Below are 22814 nucleotides of genomic sequence, written 5' to 3' on the forward strand. Positions count from 1 at the left end.
ATAATGGTAGTTTTGAGATTTTAGGTTTAACAGTAGTAAAATCACTTTCTTAAAATCATCCATATCTCTGGAAATGACATTAGCCTGGCGCTCAAGACTTCAAAACCTCCTTTTATCTAGATAGAGCAAGACTTCCACATTATAAAAGCAAATATAGCTTCATGTTTTATTTATGAAAGTTTGAGCTCTCTTATCAGCTGATTTATTCATGACTCAAAACATATGCCACAAAATACACTATTCTAAATAGTGCTCTGGGAATTAGGTAAAGCTTATGATGGCTATTTGTGTCTATATAAGATGCCTAAAGGTTAAAACTGCATGGAGAGAACATATTGTCTCCAAAAGCTTTTATACACAAACATACCCACTCCCTCTCTGTTATACACGCATATGCTCCGAACTATTGAGTCCATTAGTGACATCCCAACTCACACACTGTCCTGCCTTGGTTTTTCTATTAATAAACTCTAACGTCTGAAAGAGCTGCATCACAGGAAACCTCGGGACACAGAGGGAAGCTTTGGTCCCCCCAAATGCTTGTTACATCTTCTCTCCTGCTTCATTGCATAATGTAACAAAATATATACATATATATATATATATATATATATATATATATATATATATATATATATAATGTGTGAAAGTCAGCTAGAAAGATTGTAACAATTGAACAGCTCATCTGGATTAGCATTGTGGGTCTCTTTCTGTCGTTCTATTTTTCAGTACAGATTTGTGAGATTAGAGTTAATTTGTCTCCCAATAAATGTATAAATGATGGAGATGTTTTGGCTTAGCTTTCAGATTATACAAGGAGTTTAAATGGAAAGTTGACAGTGTTTCAGTAGGCAATTCTATTATTTGTGCATTGTCTGGGAATCGAACCCATGCATGACCTTCATGTTTATTTTATTAAGTCTTATATAATTAGTATTTATGCAGCTTTTATGACCTCATATTATGACCTCATATTGCGAGATATTTTATTCAGCAAGGACGCATTAAATTGATCCAAATACAGTTAAGGATTTTACATTCTTACAAAAAATGCTTTTCTTATTCTAGAACATTCATCCTATTCATCAAACATCCTATTCATCAAAGAATCCTAAAAAGATGAATAATGGTTTCCAGAACGATTTTAAGCAGCATAAATGTTTTCAACATTGATGATAATAACACCAAATCAGCATAATATTAGAATGATTTCTGAGAGATCATGTGACAATAGAAGACTGGCTGTTGAAAATCCAGCTTTGCCATCACAGGGATAAATAGAAACAATTATTCTAAATTGTAATAATAATTCACAATATTACTCTATTTTTAAATAAATTAAGCTTGTTGAGTATAAGAGACTTTCAAAAACATTAAAAAATCTTACTGACCCCCAAGCTTTTAAATGATAGTGTATATACAAGCAGCCGCTCACTCTTTACAGCCATTAAGATCTTCCTATAGAAATTAAGCTGTGATTCAAACATCACATTCATTCTCAGCTCTTGTGTGGCTGTTGTGTGATTTCAAAACACACTGTATATAATTATGCCTGATGGCAGAGGGTAATCTGGTACAGCACATCTCTTCTCACCCATGAGATCAATGTTTTCGGTATCATATTACATCAAGCCTTCGTATGATGTTTAAATAATAATAAACTATTATAAAATTAATGGTGTCCCTTAAAAAATATAAAATGATGGAAATCAGAGAAAGCTGTAGAGAACTGTCTGCATGGTAGCCTACATAATTAAACACATCTGAGGTACTCAGATTCATATTCAAAGAAACACCTGCATGTTGAATTTATTCTGATTTTGCACAAAATAAATAAAGCTATATTCTGTTATATTCCATTGCAGTGTTTGTTAAAAACAAATTAGTTTACTTTTTACTGTGCCTAGCATGCAAAGCATGAAAAAAAATCAAAGAAGGTGCAGTAACTTGATACAGAACTAGCAAGAATAGCACAAATTAAGCTGATTTCGTTTGAGGGAGCTATTAGTTTTTACTATAGTGAGTATTGTTTTGCATTGGAAGATTATATTGGGACCCTTTTTTAGTGGTCGCTCTGTCTTATTCATGTCTCTGGACACATTGCAGGGTTGTATATTTTGTCAGGCTGTGATATTCTTGAATAGATATTCTGTATGCTGCCTGTTTGCCTCCGAATGATATAAAACAGCATGCAGTTTTGATTTTCTTTTGTTTTTGCTTGTTGGACATTTATTTCCCTGCACTGAGATGATGATGATGGGAGTTCCCAAAAGCCAATAGATCACCATTATCATTTTTTTAATTATTATGTAATGTTTGTAGCCTCCTCAATATCAAAGTGAAGCACCCCTTTCTTTTGACTGATGGTTGGCTCCTCAGTATGTGTGTATGTGTTCTGTGTGCACAAGCGCCGCCCATACTTCAGCTCTTTTCAGAAAGAGAGGGAGAGAGAGAGAGAGAGAGAGAGAGAGAGAGAGAGAGAGAGAGAGAGAGAGAGAGACGCAGACTCCCACCTCGCAGTGAGAAAGGAACAGTGTCTAACCGGACGTGCGTTTCTCTTCCATACACCGCGCGTTGCTCACGGGGGCGCGGACAGGGTTGCAGCTGGCGTCGGGGGCTCGAACCTGCGGAAAGGACACTGATCCAGGACCGGGACTGACCCTGAGGATGATGAAGGTGAGGCTGACTGTGATGCTCCCGTGAGCGCCATTCTTCTGGCTTACCGACGGTCTCTGTTAACGGGTAGAAAAACAGAAGGTGGTTTGTTGGTTTGGTGGGGGGCGGGGAGGGGGATGTCTTTTTGGCGATGGTGGATATACATGAGCTGAGTAGAGGTCGCGAAATCGCAAGAATGACATTTTGGCACCGTGCAGTATTTTTTTCCTTTTCATTTTATTCACCATGCAGGGAGGCTGCGAGCTAATGGACGCTCCCCCTTTGCGCCGCTGTCCGTCCGCCCGGGCGGAGAGACTCGCACTGTTCCAGTGCTATGGAAACGGGAGAGATGGAGCGAGCGCGCGACAGAGGGGGATACCCAGCACCTCAGCTCAGCCTCGGGAATGTCAATGACGTTTGTGTATTTTGCGCTCTCCTAAATGTGTCAACGTGTCCGTTAGTAGCGGCTAACCTTTAATTTAAGCGCGACGCGTGTGCGTGCGCCAAAACCGTTTGGTTTACTTTGTCGTGCGAGTTTTCTCGTTTATTGATTATGAGCGACCGGCATTCTGTAGTCAAGTGCCGGGGCGCGCGCACGCACCAACGCGTGCGTCCGCTTCATTTATTTTTACAGATACGATCGGCGGTGCGCAGTTTATCCGTGTCAATTAAACGACGAGACTTGTCCGCTAGGCCGGAGATGACGCGAATCTGGCCTCTGTCAAGCGTTCGAGAGGATAAAAAACGTAAAAGCCGTGAAGGGTTGCGGCGGAGGCCGACTTTTGTGGAGCTCTGGCAAAATGCGCGAGTGCTCAACGAGCACGTGAAACAATGCTAAAGTATTTTGTTTCCTTTTGGGGAAATAATGAGGTGTGTCCGTGAGCCGATCTCACTGATCACAGGTGCCTGACGACCATGTCCTGAGTGCCCATTCTGCCTCTCACATCTTTCATTTCTTGTGCAACATACTGTCTTTGGTTTCTCTATAAACAGTTAGAGTTAAACAGTTTTATTGAGAATCCAATTGATCTATATAATCACACTACACTACAGGTATTAAAAATAAAGGAAGCAGGAAGAGTATTTCTATGTTTTTGGACTTATTGTGAGATAAACATGCATCCAGGCAATTCCACCTAAATAGTCATATATTGAGGCCAAGTCTTACTGCACACCCCATTCATCCAGGGGTTAGGCTATAAACACAGAAGTTGTCTTTAAACGTGTGACATTCCTTTGCATGGTTTGTTCAATCAGATTTCACACACTTTTTATGCAGGTAAATATGGTAGACTGTACCAGAGGAGTGTTGTAATGAATCCTGTAACTCAGTGTTTTTTAGTAGCCTACAATTTGTCCCATGCACTGTGTAAAATACACTTACATTTACATTTTTTTGTTTTGTTGTGAAAATCAAATGTGCTTGTTCAAAATAATTATTGTGCCGTGCATTTTAATTCTAAATGTGAAAATAAAAACATTTTAGTTTTAAACAACAAAACAAAATGTCAACAAATATGGAAATACATTAATCATAGGCTAAAAACTCATAACTGTTACAAGTGTGCATGTAATTGTCACAAATATGGCGTGTACACTGTCCCGAGTTGTGTGATCTTTGTTGGTCCAGTAAAATTTGGAAAGTGCTACATCCCTCCTCTTCTGATCAGACATGATACTTGTAAATGTAGACAAAGCTCTTGCATGAATGTTATATATAAAATGAAACAAGAGACTCAGCTAATCCATGTTATACCACTTCTGCCATTTAACATTATTGCAGGTCAAATTATAAATCAGATGTGCAATACCTACATTTTTTTTTGGTCCTGTAAACCTTTTATGTTTCTTGACAGTGTCTAACAGTTTCCTCTTTTACCTCAGAACAGTTATGGTCATGTATGATAGGGATTTCACCATTTCTAATTGGTAAAACCGATGGTGTTCCAACATACATATCCTTAACCTGGCCCCTTCTAGAGGACAGAGGACTTCTATTCTCATTAAAGATGATTACGGAGTAACTGCCATCAGCTAAAACATGAATCAGCTGAATCATTCCCTTGAACTCATGTTGCTCAAACTGTCAGTCTTAGTGTTTCGTGTGTTCACGCTGCAAGCACATTTTTGCAGACCTGGGATTTAGTTGTGCGTTGGAGCATAATGGTTCAGATGCATCCCACTGAAGTGCTGAAACCGTTGACTCACTGTCTCTACGGAGAAACAATATTACTCCTGAAAACTTCACTGACGGCATGCTGCATCAAACTCCTTTGTTGGACGCTGAAAGCCACTGTACATTATCTCTAAACATCTTTCATTTTTTAAAAAGCCTTTAATGAAGGAAAAGAAGGTTTTGCACCAATGTCTCTGTAAACTGATTCATTAGCTTCCTTTAAGCAAACTACACATAACTTGTAACTGACATTTGAATTGAAGCTGTTAATACACCAAACATATTATAAGTTCTGTCATATTCCTTGTAAATAAAAATAGAAACACCAGATGTGTAAACATATTGTCACATGTAAAGAGGTTGTTCACACACATCGCAATTATGCATTGAGACATCAGTTAGCACTGGTGTGGGAAGTCGAACGCTTACTGTCATTCTGTATTGCCAGGCTATAGCAGGATATTTCCCTTTTGCATTAGCATGCAGTCCTTCTCTCCCAACAGATCCGATGTACCTGTTAATGGTGAAGGGAAGTCTGGGAAGTGTACTGCCAGTGCAAGCAAGTGACTTCGTCTTAATGTTGCAATTGACATAATATAGTTTGCGTTATATGCCCTAGCTAGAGACAGATGCAGTCTTTTAGTGGAAAATCTTCAGCGTATATGCGCATGTTGGCGTATTCGTTAAAAAGGAAGCTTACAGACTCACTTTACATCCTACTCTCTAGACGACAGCAGCCTCTAATCCTGTCCTCTGTAGCCATCTTAAAATGCACTGGATTCAGCTCCGAAACTCTTACGTAAAAGGTGATTGCAGAACAAGTATGGAGGTTCTTTAGTATGGAGGTTCTGATCTCATTGTGCACATTATAGGGGTGCGTTCTGACCTTTCAAATCAGCGATTTGAAGTTTCAGGACGGTTCCACAGAGCTGAAGCACGACATTCACATGGAGAGGCATGTGCATCCAAAAATATGACTACGTAAGTGCGGGAAAGAGTGGGAAAACCAAGAGAATGGCCAGATTTAGAAACATCTGCACTGGGAGCGTGGGCTGGGAATCCACCCACCCACCTACACATACACACACACACACACACACACACACTCACTCGCACACACAGCGGCTTCATGTGAGCTGTATCACACACGTATCTTTTGCATCTTTCATGGCTGAAAGGCTTTTGTGCGTTTTCTCCGCTTGTGTTTGTTTTAGGAACCGTGTGGGCAGGCAATGCTGCATGGGTTTAAAGCATTTATAATCTAAATTTAGACCTCAAGAAAAGTGCAAAATGTTTTATCAGGATGATTCATATCAGAATGTGGAGGGAATAACAGACTTAAGCAGCATCATACGGCTAAGCAGCTCAAGAGTCGAATAGTTCCTTAAAACATTTGGTTCATAATGTTTCGCTGTCTGCACGTTTCATTTCTTTTATTGTCACTCTCTGCAAGATATTATGAGAACTAAGGATGTGTGAGTTTGTTTGTGTGTGTATCCAGTTATTAGAGCTTAATCCATAGAGTAGCAGTCTATTTTAATACAATCTCTCTCTCTCTTCCGCTCTTTTCCTCTCTCTTTCCTCGTGCTTTCTCCAGTTCTCCCTCCTAGACTCCTAGCCCACTGTACTCCGATTACATAATCGTCCTCCCCAGTCAGGTGTGTGTGCGTGTGTATCTATGTTGAGGCAGCCATGCTAGAAGAATGCCATGCTATATTCCTTTGAATTATAGGGCTGTTCTGTCTGTAGTGCAGCAGTGATGATGCTGAATGAATAAGGCACTTCATGTTCTGTTTAGACACCCAAAGCTCTTTATTTCATTGAAGGGAACCTGGATGGAAGTCAGTGAAATCCTATAGTGTTGACCTATAGCAGCTGTTTCCTTCAGCAGCTGGAATGCCAGATGTTGAGGTATACACCTCCTTGGTTGTTTTTAGGCCTCTGTTATGCTGTTTGTCCAAAGAACGGCAGCTTTCTCAGAGCAGAGAGTGTGCTGACTTCTGTGCAGAGCTAGTGAAGGGACTATGTCCTAGTGAATCATTAAAAATGAAAGCTGTAACAAAACTGGTTTGAAACCTGAATCTGTCTAGATTCAAATGAGGCTGATGAATAGCTAGAATTGAAGAAATGGCTGCACCTCACAAAAAGTTTAATTAAAATTTGACTTTGAATGACAGGACGAGGAATTTATTTAATTGCAACTCTATCTATCTATCTATCTATCTATCTATCTATCTATCTATCTATCTATCTATCTATCTATCTATCTATCTATCTATCTATCTATCTATCTATCTATCTATCTATCTATCTATCTATCTATCTATCTATCTATCTATCTATCTATCTATCGTACTGGCCAAAATTTTGCTAAACTTTCAAACAAGTCTACATGGACAAACTTTGCTTTTATAGTTCAAAATTACAGTCAATTTAATTCTACTTTCTTAAATTCACATTTCTTACATTTAAATTGCAGTTATGATTCCGCATTCAGCCTCAATTCAAATTCAAGAACATGAATTGTAATTCAAAAGGCATTCTCAATTTACTTTTGAACCCAGACATGTAACTTTTATCTAAAGCCAGAACACACCATTTCTGCTGAGAAAACAGAATGTTCTGAAACAGAAAGTCAAACTCATCTCTTGTCAGTTGTCAGTTGTAGGGAAAGCTCAGTGATTTGGGTCAAACGTTTACTGTAACAGATGCCCATTCAATTAACCCGTGATCCACAATCAATTTAATAAGTGTGAGGTCTGGCTGTTGGCTGAAGGATGCAGTGTTGTAGATGTGTGCACAAAGGCATTCACACAGAGAAAGAGTGACTGAGCAAGACAGCGAGAGAGAAAGAGGAAGAATGTTCCTGAGTACAGGTCATTCATGCAGGAATAAAGGCAGGAGGAATGAAGAGTCGACAGATAACACACACACACACACACACACACACACACACACACACACACACACACACACACACACACACACACACACACACACAACACACACACACACACACACACACACACACACACACACACACACACACACACACACACACACACACACACACACACACACACACACACACAAAGTCAAGGCCCTATAATGCTAGTGTTACTGTACTGCTGTTTTCTCACGGTTTATGAACAGATTGCCTCTGTTTCGCTCTTGAGACACTGTTTAATCCCGCTAAAGTCATCACCATCCAATCTGATAATCTCAGGGGCTGTTGCATCATTTTATCATGTGTGCGGTGTAATATTTCAGTGTGTGGTTGATAGCAGCTCTGATACACGGAGTGCCACATAATAATATCTTACGTGAGAATAAGCTGTGGATGAATTGGGATGTTTAAGGGTTGTGATCCTTATCAGCTGTTCTCTTTTTCTGTTCTAGTGTGATCTGATGCTAGCTGGGACAGGAACACAGCTTTTCCACTGCAGTTTTTCTGACTGATTTGCATAATCCTACTGCCTTCTCTGTTCCCTTTAGAGAGAGAGAGAGAAAGAAAAAAGAAAGATGTTGCAACATTATTGAGACTGCACTGAGAGATGTTTCTAAAATTAATATTTTGTTTTAACTTAATAAATCTAACTCATTAATTATCCTGACATTAGTGATGAATCGGTAAAACATTCTGAACAACTCACTGTAATGATCCAAGAACGTCTCAGGTTACTATTGTAACCATAGTTCCCTGAGAACAGGGAACGAGACGATGCGTCCATCGACGCCATGGGAACGCCCCCAGCGTGACTGCGTCTGAAGCATCTATGTCAACTAGTCCAATGGAAAGAATGAGCGTCACGGGCGGGTGACGTCATGACCAGGATATGATAAAAGCACATCCGGTGCAAACCGGCATTAGCTTCGAAAATTGCCGAAGCAAGCCGATCACAGGGATGCAGGAAGTATGGCAGGGTGACGCATCGTCTCGTTCCCTGTTCTCAGGGAACTATGGTTACAATAGTAACCTGAGACGTTCCCTTACGAAGGGAACTCAACGATGCGTCCATCGACGCCATGGGAACGAGAATACCCAAAGCGCCAGAATTCCAAGTACCTGAGTGTCAGTCTGTTGTAACTAAGCACTAAGCACCTGAGAACCTGGGGCAGCATCCAGGTCCAAGCTGTAAAACCTCATGAATGTGAGCGGTGAGGACCAGCCCGCCGCATCCCAAACGTCTTGGAGAGAACTCCAGATAATACGCTTAGAAGCCATACTCCTAGTGGAATGAGCCCTGACCACCAAATGGTTGGCCAGAAGACTCACAAGCAAGAAGAATAGTCTCGACTATCTATATGCTCAATAGGTTGGATTTTCTCGACAGAGAAGTCCGATGAACATAAGTGTCCAGTGCTCGCACTGGCACAAGAGGTTCAGCTTTTCCTGGTCCGAAAAATGGGGGAGGACAGAAACCTGCAGCACAATAGGCCTCGGAATAATGGTAGGCACCTTTGGAACATATCCATGTTTCGGGTAAGATTGCCTTGGCCATCCCGGTGCACTCAAGGCAGGTGGGGACCGAAAGGGCCTGAAGGTCTGACTCTTATAGGGACGAAATAGCTAGCAGAAAATAGTCTTAAAAGAAAGGAACTTCTCTGAGACCAAATCTAAGGGCTCGAAGGGAGCCCCAGATAGGCCTTCTAGAACTATTGCAAGGTCCCAAGCCAGCACCTTAGTGCAAGTTGCATGCCTCAGCCTCAAAGTGCCACGAAGGAAACGAGTGATCAGGGGGTCTCGACCCAAAAATGTACTACCCACCAGGGCGTGGAAAGCCGCAATGGCCGCCACACATATTATACCTTAAGCGTGGAAGGACATAGACCTGATACAAAGCGTTCTTGCAGAAACTCGAATACTGTGTTTACTGAACAGTTAACCGGATCCCACTGACGCTGGTAACACCAAGAAGTGAAAAACTCTCGAAATAGTGAATATAGTTTCCTCGTAGCGGGAGCTCTGGAGCTTAGAATGGTCTAAACCATTGGTTCCCAACAGGGGGGTCGCGGCCCACAAGGGGGCCTCAGCGAGCTCTGTGGGGGGTCGCGTCATATTTTGAAAAGTTTGGAGCAATGAGCATTAAATAAAAGTCCTTAACTTTTTCCTGTTCAAAATTTATATAATGAGCGAGTTCATCATGAATCCATCAATCCGTGTTTTTGTCTTATCCTGAACCACTATGGTACACGGTACACCTATAATAAGTGTTTACATTGGGACTATTTTACACTCGTTCGGATCGCTGCCGCTGCGGAGTAGCCCAGAACCGGCGTGACTCGTCATAGACGTACACAGAGAAAAGTAGTTCCGGCTACAATGTTCTTCCGAAAGACGCATTATTCTGTTAATAAACGCAAGTTTACTATCGCTCGCTAATGCGCCAAAAACGTAAAAAATAAACCCTCACATCGATAAAGCCTCACATTGATAAAGCCTCACAAATAACGTGCAAGTATTGAGGCCCCAGACAGCAGTCATTTAGTAATAGCCTGTATTCTTTCTTTTTTTACCTACACACCAGTGGGAATATTTTTGGTTTTGCATTTCAAATAGGGGCAATATATAGGCTTCTCCTAGGCTTACGTTTTTAAATTACAAAGGGCCTACTGATGTTTTTGTTTTTGTATTTTCAATATTATAGGCTATTATTTGTGCATAAACATATCTGGTTATAGTAAACATACCGTTTGTTTGAAAACAACATATTTTGTCATCCTTGCTGCAAGCTTACAAGAGCGATAATATCATTAAATGTGAAGGGGGGCCCTAAAATATTTTATTGGGAAAAAGGGGGTCTCAGACAAAAAAAGGTTGGGAACCACTGGTCTAAACAACCTCGGTTGAGAGACCACTCTCTATGAGTTGGGCCCCCTCAGAGGCCAAACCCACAGTTCCCAAATCCCCTGCCGGGGGTGCAATATTGCATCCCCTGCCTGAGACAGAAGGTCTCTCCTGATCGGGACCTCCAAGGGAGGTCCGTCGAGGAGAAAAATTAGGTCCGCAAACCAAATTCAGCTCGGCCAGGGTGGTGCTACTAAATAGGCTTATTCCATCCTGGCGGATTCACTCCAGAACTCCTGGGAGCAGAGCAACGGAGGGAAGTGCGTACAGACGTAGCCTCGGCCACGTCTGCACCATAGCATCCAGCCCCGAGGGGACTGGTTGAGTGAGGGATAACCAGAGTGGACAGTGCGTCGTATGCTGAGACGAGAACAAATCCACTTCTGCCTGGCCGTAAAACTCCCATATTTGCTCCACCGCCTCGGGGTGGAGTCCCCTGGCCTCAGCCCCTGCCTCGACAGGGTGTCTGCTCCAATATTCTGGCCCCCCCTGGAATATACACTGCCCTCAGACAGCGTAATTTCTTGAGGGACCAAAATAAGAGGCCACCAACGTGTTGTCTGTGGGTCAAGAACCAGAGTTTCCTCCATATAACCAAGGCGCGGGGATACTGCCGCGTGATCTTGATCGTAAGGAGTGGGTTTCCCCTCAGGGAGAACCCTCTGGTCCTGAGCCACCTCTGTAAAGGTCTCACGTACAGCAGGTCAAAGGGTATCACATTGGACGCTGCTGCCCTGAGGCCTAACAGTCACTGTTCCAGAACAACACATGATGGCCCCTCAGGTCTGGGAGGAGATGTCTCAACGCATTGAAGACGACCATCATCTCTAGGCAATTCATGTGCCAAGAGAGATGATGACTCCTCCACAAGCCCTGAGCTGAGCGGCCTTCCAATACCGCTCCCCAGCCGGTGAGGGAAGCATCTGTCGAGATCACAACTCGATGGCAAAGAGCTCCCAACACCGGACCCTGGGTTAAGAACCAGTGTTTCCTCCATATAACCAAGGTGCGGAGACACCGCCGCGTGATCTTGATCATACGAAGTGGGTTTCCCCTCGGGGAGAACCCTCTGGTCCTGAGCCACCACTGTAAAGGTCTCATGTACAGCAGGCCAAAAGTTATCCCGTTGGACGCTGCTGTCACAAGACCCAACAGTCTCTCTAACTGTTTTACAGTGCGTGACTGGCCTAGCCTCAGCTCTTTTGTGGCTGTTAGGATAGCAGCTACACGAACGGGCGACAGAGTGGCCCGCATCGTCACTGAATCCCATACCACACCAAGGAAAGTGGTTCTCTGTACTGGAGAAAGCACACTCTTCTTGGCATTGAGCCTCAACCCCAACATCTGCATAGGAGCGAGAACGACACCTCGGTGCCGAACCGCTAACTGTTCTGATTCCGCTAGAATCAGCCAGTCATCTATGCAATTCAGAATGCATATGCACTGCAGCCTGGCGGGGCCAGAGCTGCGTCCACAAGCTTCGTGAATGTGCGGGGTGATAGAGCTAGACCGCAAGGAAGTGCCTGATACTGGTGTTCTTTGCCCCAAAGAAACCCTCAGGAACCTCCTGTGCTGAGGGAGGATGGAGATATGGAAGTATGCGTCTTTTAGATCTATCGTGACAAACCAGTCCTCGGATCTGATTTGAGTCACGATCTGTTTGAGTGTCAGCATTTTGGACTTGAGTTCCAGCACCAAACACTCCAACAGACGAAGATCTAGTATGTGACGCAGCTCTCCATCCTTTTTTGGAACAATGAGATAACGACTGTAAAGACCCGACGCAATGTCGGGTGAGTACACCTGCTCTATAGCTTTCTTTGCTAACAGGGCCTTTACCTCTTGCTCCATTACCAGAGCCTGCTCGGAATGCACTAACGTGAGCAACACCCCGTTGTAGCCTGGAGGACGAGAACCAAATCTGCCTCTTACTACTAACTGCAGGACCCATAGAGATATATTTGGCAGTAGCTTCCGCGCTGCCAGAAAATCTACCAAGGGAACCAGCCCCTCGAGGCTGGCCTCTGGTGTAATAAAGACAGCCAGTTCGGGGACCTGAAGCATACTGGCAGGAACCACCCGAACTGACTGTTTTCGAACCCCCCTCAGAGGGCGCATTCCGACGCAATGTCGAGTTGACGCTGCGCCAGAAGCTCGCTGGAGACCGCTGCGCCCCGAAGCACCAAGGGTGGCGGGGTTGGCAGAACGGTCCCCTGAGGGCACCGAGATGGAAAGGGCACCGTATAATGAGGTGTACACCATTCCACCCCGGTTGGGGCTGCCCTCACCGGTCTGACGCCGGTGGCGCCTTCCATTTTTCTCAGTGACCACAAGGGCTGCCATCCCTGAGAGATAAATCTGTGGCCCGACGGAGTTCTCAAACCCCATCGGGCCAAACTCCCTCACTTCTGTCCAAATACCGCAGCAGGTCAGCCTGATATGCTTGTAGCACTGCTATGGTGTGCAAGCAGGCCCATGCTAGACCCACTGCCATATATGCTTTTCCCACTAGATTAAAAAATAGTTTTCTTTAATGGTTTAGTGAGAGAAGCCGACGCCTTCAGGTACGATACTGAACCGGGAGACAGATAGCTCGCAAGCGTCTGTTCTACCCGGGGTATTGCCCCATAGCCATACCCTCTTAACCCCCAAATATCTGAATATACATGAATGTGGGGGCTAAAAGACAAGAGGAGTAAGGCTTTTTCCATGATCTAGACAGCTCGCTGTGCAGATCGGGAAAAATGGAAGGCCCCGTGATGGAGGTGGAAAAATAGAGGGAAGGAAACTCGTTTAATTTATTTTATTTTTAGGACGAGTGCCCCCTTATTTCTGCTGGCCATAAATATTTAATTTATCTACAGCCTTAGTAAACACTTCCACCAGCTTATTATTTTTTATATATATTTTTAATATATATTCACTTTATTTTATATATAATATATAAACTATCATATATATATATATATAGGCTATATATATTTCTCATACGCTGGGGAAAGAGATGGCAAATTCACTTCCCCCATGATTGTGTCACTTTCAATGCCCAGCACATCTACCTCCTCGGAGGTAGAGCACTGAAGCATTGATTTCTCTCTCTCCCCGGGCGGAAGAGACCGCAGCGCGGGCTTCCGAGACCGGCGAGAGAGCACTGGATCCCTCGTGGAAAGGGAGGAGATAAGATCCGCGGACCCGTCTCCAACCCCGTAAAGAGATCCTATTCGCGATCCACAGGAATGCATTCTCCGCGCTGCCTCGGCAGACGCGGGACCTGTCACCCTGAGAATTGCGAGCCCGGCCACTTTCCTCGAAAAGTGACAGGCGGGAGCGGAGCATGCGAAGCGAAAGCTTCTCACAATGTTGGCAAACAGCCCCCTCGGAGGCTGATACCGCATGCTCTACTCCCAAACACATCACACAAAGCTCGTGTGTGTCCCTACTCGTTAAATAGCGCGAGCAGGGAGAACACAGAGTTGTGCAATTGTTTAGTTTCCATAAATATATATATATCAGACAGACAACAGTAAATATAACAGACAGTTTGACACAGATCGCTTGCTGAGGCAACAGAAGCTAATGCCGGTATGCACCGGATGTGCTTTTATCATATCCTGGTCATGACGTCACCCGCCCGTGACGCTCATTCTTTCCATTGGACTAGTTGACATAGATGCTTCAGACGCAGTCACGCTGGGGGCGTTCCCATGGCGTCGATGGACGCATCGTTGAGTTCCCTTCGTAAGGGAACTGACGAGTGAGATTATAATAAAAGCATTGGAAGAAAATTTGTTTATGGCTTGAATGAGAGTTTAAACATATGAAATAGAGTTGTTAAATAGCATTTAATTAGGTTAAAACTATTGAGTCAAGAGTTTTAAATATATTTAATGGATTGTAAAAATGTATGTTTTAAATGCATTTTAATCAAAAGTTTAATCAAGGAACAAATGAACAATCTGAACTGTGACTTGTGAAATTATAAGTATATTTTAGACACAATATAGCCAGTAGCTTTGTCTGTTTTTACTCAGCCAATGAAAATAGTTCTAAACAAATGACAGCGGAATTAACAACAGCAGAGCATCACCTAGCAACACACAGTTGAATGAATCAGATTAGTAAATCTGTTGAGTGAATGATTCAATGATTCACTCACCTAGACAGTATCTGTTTCGTTCCTGAATGAGGCAGCGTTTTTGAACAAATCGGTTGAATGAATAATTGAGTGATTCATTACACAGGCGGTCACTTGTTACCACATTTCTTGGCCTGTACACAAAGCTGTCGAGCACATTATACGGATACAGCCACCATAGCCAATTAGAAACATGTACAGGACACAAGTAATGCATTTGCACACACACAGATACATATCACCTCTAGAAAAGATTCTGTACAGTAGATAAAAGGAATACTGATGGAGTGATAATTCAAACCCTTAAAGGCTGTGTGTATCTGTAGGTGTGTGTGTGTGTGTGTGTGCGTTTGTTTGTGTTCGGTAATTCAGTGCCCAGTACACACGAACAACAGATTTCAGTAATGGAGTTTAGATATCAGATCAGCAGAGAACTCTCGCATTTACCCACAGTGTGTTGTGACACTGAGATAACAACTGCTGTGGTGTGTATCAAATGCAGTTGCTATATACAAATCAAACAGATTTTACTCTTTCTGCTGACAACATAACATTTGTTTCTTTTTAAATGCGCAAAAAAGAGAATTTTTTACAGCCTGGCTGCCTCTGAGAGAGAGAGAGAGAGAGAGGAAAACAGCCTGAAGTAGTGGGGGTGAAATCTTGGAGCTGTTTATGTATGAGTGTTTCTGTGTAGAGAATTACCCTGCCATCATCTCAAGTCGCTGTCATGGGCCTGTATATGTGAAAGTCAGCAGGAAGCAATACTATAACGCATCTCGTCTTTACTCAAGCATGGAAGCCATGGTTACTCAAGCACAGCTTCTGTATAGCTCTGTGACCCTGTACATTGCAACTTCCTTCCTATATGAACACAAAAGAACCGTGAGAGCCAGTTACATTCATACACAGTTTGGTTATGATACAGAAATACTGTATATGGGAGAAAAATGAATTCATACTTCTTAATTTGGGAGGTGTAGCCCTACCTTACAGCTAATACAGCCAATCACATTTATGATAGAGGACTAAAAGCTGAACTTTCTTGACTTTCAGTTTTGAAAATAGCTTTTTACAGGCAATCCTAAGAACCCCTGGTGAACTGGCTTGCCTTAAAAGAGTTTCTGTATTATCCAGTACAAATTTCTGTATAAATGTACTGTCACAACTGAATGTTTAGAGGGAGTTTGATTGAGGTGTGCTGTTTGAATGAAATTGTTGTAGATAACTTGTCATCTGACATGTTATTGATGTATGACATATGCTTTGTGGGTTTTTTGACTCTAGTTCAAGAGAACTGCCCTCAGAAATGCTTTCCGCCCCCATCAAATAGCAGGATAGTTTAATATATAGTTAAAATAATAGTTTTTATCTATATATTATTTGTGTCTTAAAAATGATGAATAATGAGGATTTGCATAAATATGTTTGTTGCCTAGAGGCAGAAGTGTGCGACAGTGGAAGGAAAATGGATGCAATGAACATGTTTTGAGTCTTTTATTATACACTACAGTAAAAAGGTTATTATATAACAAATAGTATAGTAGTAAGTTTAAATATAACAATTGTATCATTTAAATAATATACATATACTTTTATTCTGCAAGGATGTATAAAATCGATCAAAAGTGACAGTAAAGACATTTATATTGTTACAAAAGTTTCAATTCTAAATAAATGTGTTTTTTATTATTCCCATTCATCAAAGAATCTTAAAAAATTATCATGGTTTCCTTAAAAATATCAAGCAGTAAAACTTTTTTCAACATTGATTATAAGAAATGTTTTCTGAGCACCAAATCGGCATACTGTATTAGAATAACAGCAATTCACAAATCACAATATTACTGTTTTTACTGTATATTTGATCAAACAAATGCATCATCACTGACCGTAAGAGACTTCTTTCAAAATCATTAAAAAAATCTTGCTGACCCCCTTTTTTTCTACAATCAGTTTCTACTTCACATCAGATTTGAATTTCTTATTGATTTAAGCAAATGGCCTGTGTTTTGGCACATGTGTGCATCTATCTATCTATCTATCTATCTATCTATCTATCTATCTATCTATCTATCTATCTATCTATCTATCTATCTATCTATCTATCTATCTATCTATCTATCTATCTATCTATCTATATGCACATGACTTGTTGGTCATCAAAACGGATGAGTTGATTCTCAGTGCAATTGTCAAACTCTTCACAACTTGGTGGTCACACCAAATATTGATTTGATTTAGTTAATAGAAGTTAATTGATAAATAAAATCTATTTATGACATTCTTTTTATGTAAAGGCATCCTCACCTTACAGCATTTTTACACAAGTGCCTAAAACCTTTCACAGTTGGGGCTTTTGCACAGTACTTTATCTATTATTGACTCAATAACTAGGTTTTGAAGCAGGAATGAAATGTTTTGAGTGAGTTACTACGTTTTGCAGACAAGCAATAGAGTTCTGGGGCCGTATTCACAAAGAATTTTAAGGCTAAAAGTAGCTCCTAACTGGCGAATTTAGTAGCAACTCCTAAAAATAATGGGCGTGTCACTCCTAACTTTAGGACTCCTCATTTTTTTCACTAAAAGTAATTCACGAAGCATTTTAGCCCTAAAAGTAGCACCTAAGTCTGGGACAGCTTAAAAGAAGTCGAGAGGACTCCTAACTCACTAAGACCTATTCACAAAGGATTGTAGCGCATATCACCGCCTCGCAGTCGTCCGGGGTCTGCGACACAAGCGGGAATGCTGCATTGATCTGCAAACAAATCTTCTCCTATGTCTCACGCTTAGTTTTACTTGATATCCCAGTGTCGAATTTCCCTTTTATTTTTATTTTTTTATTTTTTCAGCACCAACTGGGCCAGCAGCAGTAACTGATCCTGCGTCCAGTTGGGCTTTCTTTTTCGTTTTGGCGAGTTCATAATCCACCGTCATTCAACTATTACATTACTTCAATAGGAGCAACATTTACTTGCTTTAAGTAGTCTATTTAGGCTATGGAAGCTTGTTTCCGCCACAGAATGAAAAATAAAAAAGCTAATTGCGACTTTTTATCTCACAACTGCGACTTTATTTCTCACAATTCTGACTTCATATCTCGCAATTGTGAGATAAAAAGTCGCAATTATTTTAATTTATTTTTATTCAGTGGCGGAAACAAGCTTCTATACTAATAGGATGTCAATTAACCAAGCAAGTGTTAATGCAAGTGTCGTTTTTCATTATTAGGCAAGTGGCGGTTTCATTAGGGTATTAGGCTACCTTAATTTAATTTAATTGAATTCACCACTTTTCTCTCTCTTTCTGCCTTTTTAGAATTACACTTCACTGGGGCCTGCACAAACATGTCATTATATATGCATTTCGATGACATTACTATTATTATTTTGTGTAGGACACAGACATATTTAGATGTCGTAATTCCATGATTTGTTGCGTCTGTGTTATGTTCCGCATGATGGCCCTGTCATCTAACAACCAATCACCGTGATCATTGCGAGGAAACTCGTGCATGAGAATTGACGTCATCCATAGCAACGAAGACTCACTCTTAGTTTAGGAGTTGTCATTTTTCCTTACTAAGAGTAGGTCTGAAAGGCGTTGTGAATAACTTTTAAGAGAAAACTCCTAGCTAAAATATTTTAATGGGATTTAGGAGTACTCCTAGTGGTAAAATAAAATTCTTTGTGAATACGGCCCCTGATGTTCCAGCAAACAGTTGTGACAATTGCAATTGCAGTTTAGAGAATGTTAAGACTGTTTCGAAAAATGTGCCAAAGCGATTGAGAAAACCTGTAATATACTAATAAGGCCTATCAACTTCTCTCAAATTTTGAGAAAATACAGAGAATAGGGGTGTTGTGTCTATGCTAGCAAGTTGCAACCTCATCTACACCTTTTGTTTCAAAACTGAGCTAAAGCAGTTAGAGAAAGAGGGCAAACCCAAATGAGATGCAGCGTTATAGCTCGACACCCCTGTCATTTTTGTTTCCAGAGCACTGACTGTGGAGTGGAAGCCAGCATGTGACTGTTTGATGTTAATCCAGAATGTTTCTGATGTTATGTAACTGTTGTCTTCCTGTGGCTTATTCTGCGACTCTCTTTCTATCTTTCTGTAGTTGGTCAGCGGGGGCTCTGTAGTGAATGCCGAGGCAGTATGGGACCATGTGACCATGGCTGACCGGGAGCTGGCCTTCAAGGCAGGTGATGTCATCAAGGTGTTAGATGCCTCGAATAAGGACTGGTGGTGGGGTCAAATCGACGACGAGGAGGGCTGGTTTCCTGCCAGCTTCGTCAGGGTGAGTTTTAACACTTTTTTAGATTTTTAACACTTTCCTGTCTGACATATAGCTGTCTGATGCCCACCTGTCTAACAAATACCTGTCTAATACACACCTGCAGAACCACATCTGTTTAACCCAGCTGTTTTCATATCCAATACTGTTTCTAACTGAATAGCAGTCAGATAAAGCTGTTTAAAAGAGATGGAACATTCAGGCCTGTTCGAGAAATGAACAATAGAATATATCTGCAGATATTTAGTTGACACAGTTTCAGATAATCAGTCAGAAGAGGTCGCATTCTGCCCTTTAACCTCCATCTTGAACCCAAACTCTTGTTTGTGTTGCTGTTGTTGTTTCTCTAAGGTGGAGTCCCACCCCCCTCAAACCAAACAGCTTTTTTATATCAACCCTGTCGCTGCATCACGCCTCACAAACGCCACGGCTAAGGTGCGTTTTTTCAAAACCACTGTTTACCGTTTGACCGTTGAATGCATCCCATCGCTTACTGCTCACATGCTGTCGCTGTGTTCCAACGTTTTGTTTCCGCCACAGTCGCTGCGCCTCGCTTCCATGGCAACTTATCTTCATGCCGGTGACAGGCTGGGTCTGTCAGAAAATACTGAAATAGGAAAAAGATTTTGTTAATGTAATGCTCTCTCAATTATAACATTTAGCGATGACAACTATCAATATTTCCCTCTTTTCTGACAGTATTTGGTGACATCTTGTTTATTTCTATTTTACTGTGACTTGATCAGATGTTGGTCTTAATTTGAGCCTCTCTGGTCCTGTTTACACCTCGTATTAAGATGCGTTTTGGTAAACCGGATCACAAGAGGACGACACTAAATACAGGTGTAAACGGGGTCTAAAACGTTTTGGGCTTGTCCCCTTTCGACCACTTCCAGATTCATGTGGTCGAATGCGTTCGAACAGCCAAAAAGACCACCTGCTGACCTAATGCGTTAACATTATGGGAAGCGCGCTAGCCAGACGGGATTTAAACTTTGTCGGCTGAAGACCCAAGTTTGGTTTGAAGACGAAAAATGTACCAAGCACAATGTTCTCTCTCCATTCCTGATTTCTAACACACGCTCACAGGACTCGGCGTTGTCTTGCGTCTGTCAGGGTATAAACGAAAGCTGGTGCTCTCCGTATTTTTTTCCGTCGTCTATGAAAATTGCGTGAGCTTATTTCACAAATTAGATCGAATGATCTGAAAAAGCCCATACATTTACCCACTCATAGACCATCCCTTTGAAAACAGAAGTGGTCAAAAGTGAACAAGAGACGGATTAAAACACTAGGTGTAAACGGGAATGTGTCTGCCTCGTCTACTTGTGATCCGAATCCGATCGTCCAAAATGCATCTTAATACCAGGTGTAAACAGGGCCTTTGACTGTTAAAGATCTGTTTAATCACATTTGTATACATAAAGAGAGTTAGAGAGAAGGAAAACTCAAAAATAGATTTTCAAACAGAAGTTTAAACAATAAAGCCTCAATCACAACACCAATTATATAAGCACTTCAGCTATTCTTTCAGCATCTCTTCTCCACCTCCAACCAGTGCTTTAAGTGTGTCAGGGGTTTTACACTGCACCGACAGGCGCTGACCAATGGCAGAAGACTGTTGCTGTTGGTCGGTGTGTGTTTTCGCCGAATGTCTGAGAAGTGACATAGTGTAGTCTGGTGTTGTCCGCGTTAGTCGGTGTCTATCGGTGTATTGTCAATTGGCCTTTAGTGGGGTCCCAGTTCAAACACCAACTTTTCTCTCTCCATAGTGGGCCAAGCTTATGCATAAAGCCTTCCAACCTTTTGTAGAAAAGCCTTTTGTCACTGAAGACTCAAAAGAGTTAGTTTGTCAGTGATACTTTAAAACGCAGATCTAATATCATGAGCAAAATGTACTGAAATGTTCTGAATGAAACCAAAGAAGGCATTATGAACAGTATGCACAGTAAAAATGAAATATTACTGGTGTGCTAGCACAGACATGCTTGGTAATATATATATACAGTATATATATATATATATATATATATATATATATATATATATATATATATATATATATATATATCCGGGGGGTGTTGTCCTTGCCCATAACTAAAGATTAACCCTCTATTGCGCGACATTCCCACTGGGTAACAAATCCACTCTCTTCACATAGCAAGCACATGATGCCAATAAAATTGACATGAATGCAATTTCTTCCATTGCATTTTCATGATTTAACTTAAATTACCTATAAAGCTTATATATGAGTATATGTTATCTTTTAAATCTACATTTCATTTTATATATGATTACAGATTATGCAGATTAAATCATTCAAAAGTCTGGGTTCAGTAAGATTTTTTTTAAACATTGATTATAATAAGAAATGTTCCTACAAGGATATTATGTTCATTTGTTAACGTGCACATTATACTGAAGTTTATTTACCTATTTATATTTTTATATATTTATTATTATTATTATTATTACTATTATTGTTATATTAATATTTTTATGTATGTTTAATTATTTCGACGGAAAGGGCTATTGTGTGGAAAAAAGGTATAACTTTGTAATTATATGAAGCTTTTTGTTAATGCTTTGGAAACGTTTACAAATAAATATTATTATTCTGAACCAAATCAGCATATTAGAATGTTTTCTGAAGGATCATGTGACACTGAAGACTGGAGTAATGGTGCTGAAAATTAAGCTTTGCATTGCAGGAATAAATTACATTTTACAATATATTCAAATTTATAACATTATTTCACAATATAACTGTTTTTACTTGATCAAATAAATACAGCCTTGGTTATCAAAAGAGACTTCTTTTAAAAACAAAATCGACCAACTAACCCCAAACTTTTGAACAGTGCATGGGGAATCATGTTTATTTATGTTAAATATATTTACATTTATTTGTAGTTATTAATTTAGATTGAATATGTTTATACATTTTATATAACAACATTTAAATACATTTTTCTTTTGAATTTAGGAGCCAGTTGTATTAGATTTTGTTTTTAGAATTGTGACATCCGCCAGTTTCTTTACATTGCGACATTGTTGCTTCCAGGCAACATACAAGGACCCTCAAAATATTATCTTCTTGATTTCAATAGTAATAATTTTAATGCCATTTTATGCAAGTCAGGTTTTATTTTTTACATTCTTTCATAATGCATGCAATATAGAGTAGTGTTTAAAACCGCTATCATATTGTTGATGAAGAATCTGGATTATAAATCCACTGCAGTTGTGGCCATAAACTCAAACTTTTTGCTCGTGTGTGATCTATTGGTTTGCTTTCTGAGAAATCCCAAGCTTAGTACTGAAATATGAACATAAACCCTTTTAGTGAGGATCATAGGTGAAGGGATAAAAGGAGGTGTAGGATAGAGATGTGCTTATGAGAGAGGAGTGTGTTGGTAAAGGTGGAGTGCTCTTTAATGGGACTTTTATGTAACTTGGTCGTAACTTTGGCTACATACATAGAGCTTCCTAAGTGCATTTCTCAGTTCCCCCTTTACTTTCTCTCTTTCCTCTCTTTTCTAACAGTCATTTATCCCCCCTTCCTCCCCAAAACACACACTTACGCAGATGGCAGGTTGTGTAAGCCACTCTCTGGCATGACAGGTGTGAGAAAATCTCTTCGCTGTACAGAGAATATCACCTGTGTCTGCACAGACAGATACATATTAAACATATACACAC

At 40.9% G+C, this 22814-nt stretch overlaps 1 protein-coding gene across 2 annotated transcripts in view; it reads left to right on the forward strand.

Annotated features, from left to right (window-relative positions):
* Window positions 1-2523: 2523 nt before the first annotated feature.
* Window positions 2524-22814, forward strand: part of arhgef9a (Cdc42 guanine nucleotide exchange factor (GEF) 9a) — a 41220-nt gene continuing 20929 nt past the window's right edge. The window contains exons 1-3 of one of the 2 annotated variants that reach the window (XM_077241251.1): window positions 2524-2676; window positions 18933-19112; window positions 19461-19544. In XM_077241251.1, coding sequence (XP_077097366.1) covers window positions 2668-2676; window positions 18933-19112; window positions 19461-19544 — 273 coding nt within the window. In that variant the 5' untranslated portion in view covers window positions 2524-2667. The remainder of the gene's footprint in view (window positions 2677-18932; window positions 19113-19460; window positions 19545-22814) is intronic. The other variant, XM_077241252.1, reaches the window with a different exon arrangement.

Source organism: Siphateles boraxobius, unplaced genomic scaffold (genome assembly GCF_051911475.1).
Source record: "Siphateles boraxobius isolate OS27281-9 unplaced genomic scaffold, OSU_SipBor_1 24, whole genome shotgun sequence".
In the NCBI taxonomy this organism is placed as follows: Eukaryota; Metazoa; Chordata; class Actinopteri; order Cypriniformes; family Leuciscidae; genus Siphateles; species Siphateles boraxobius.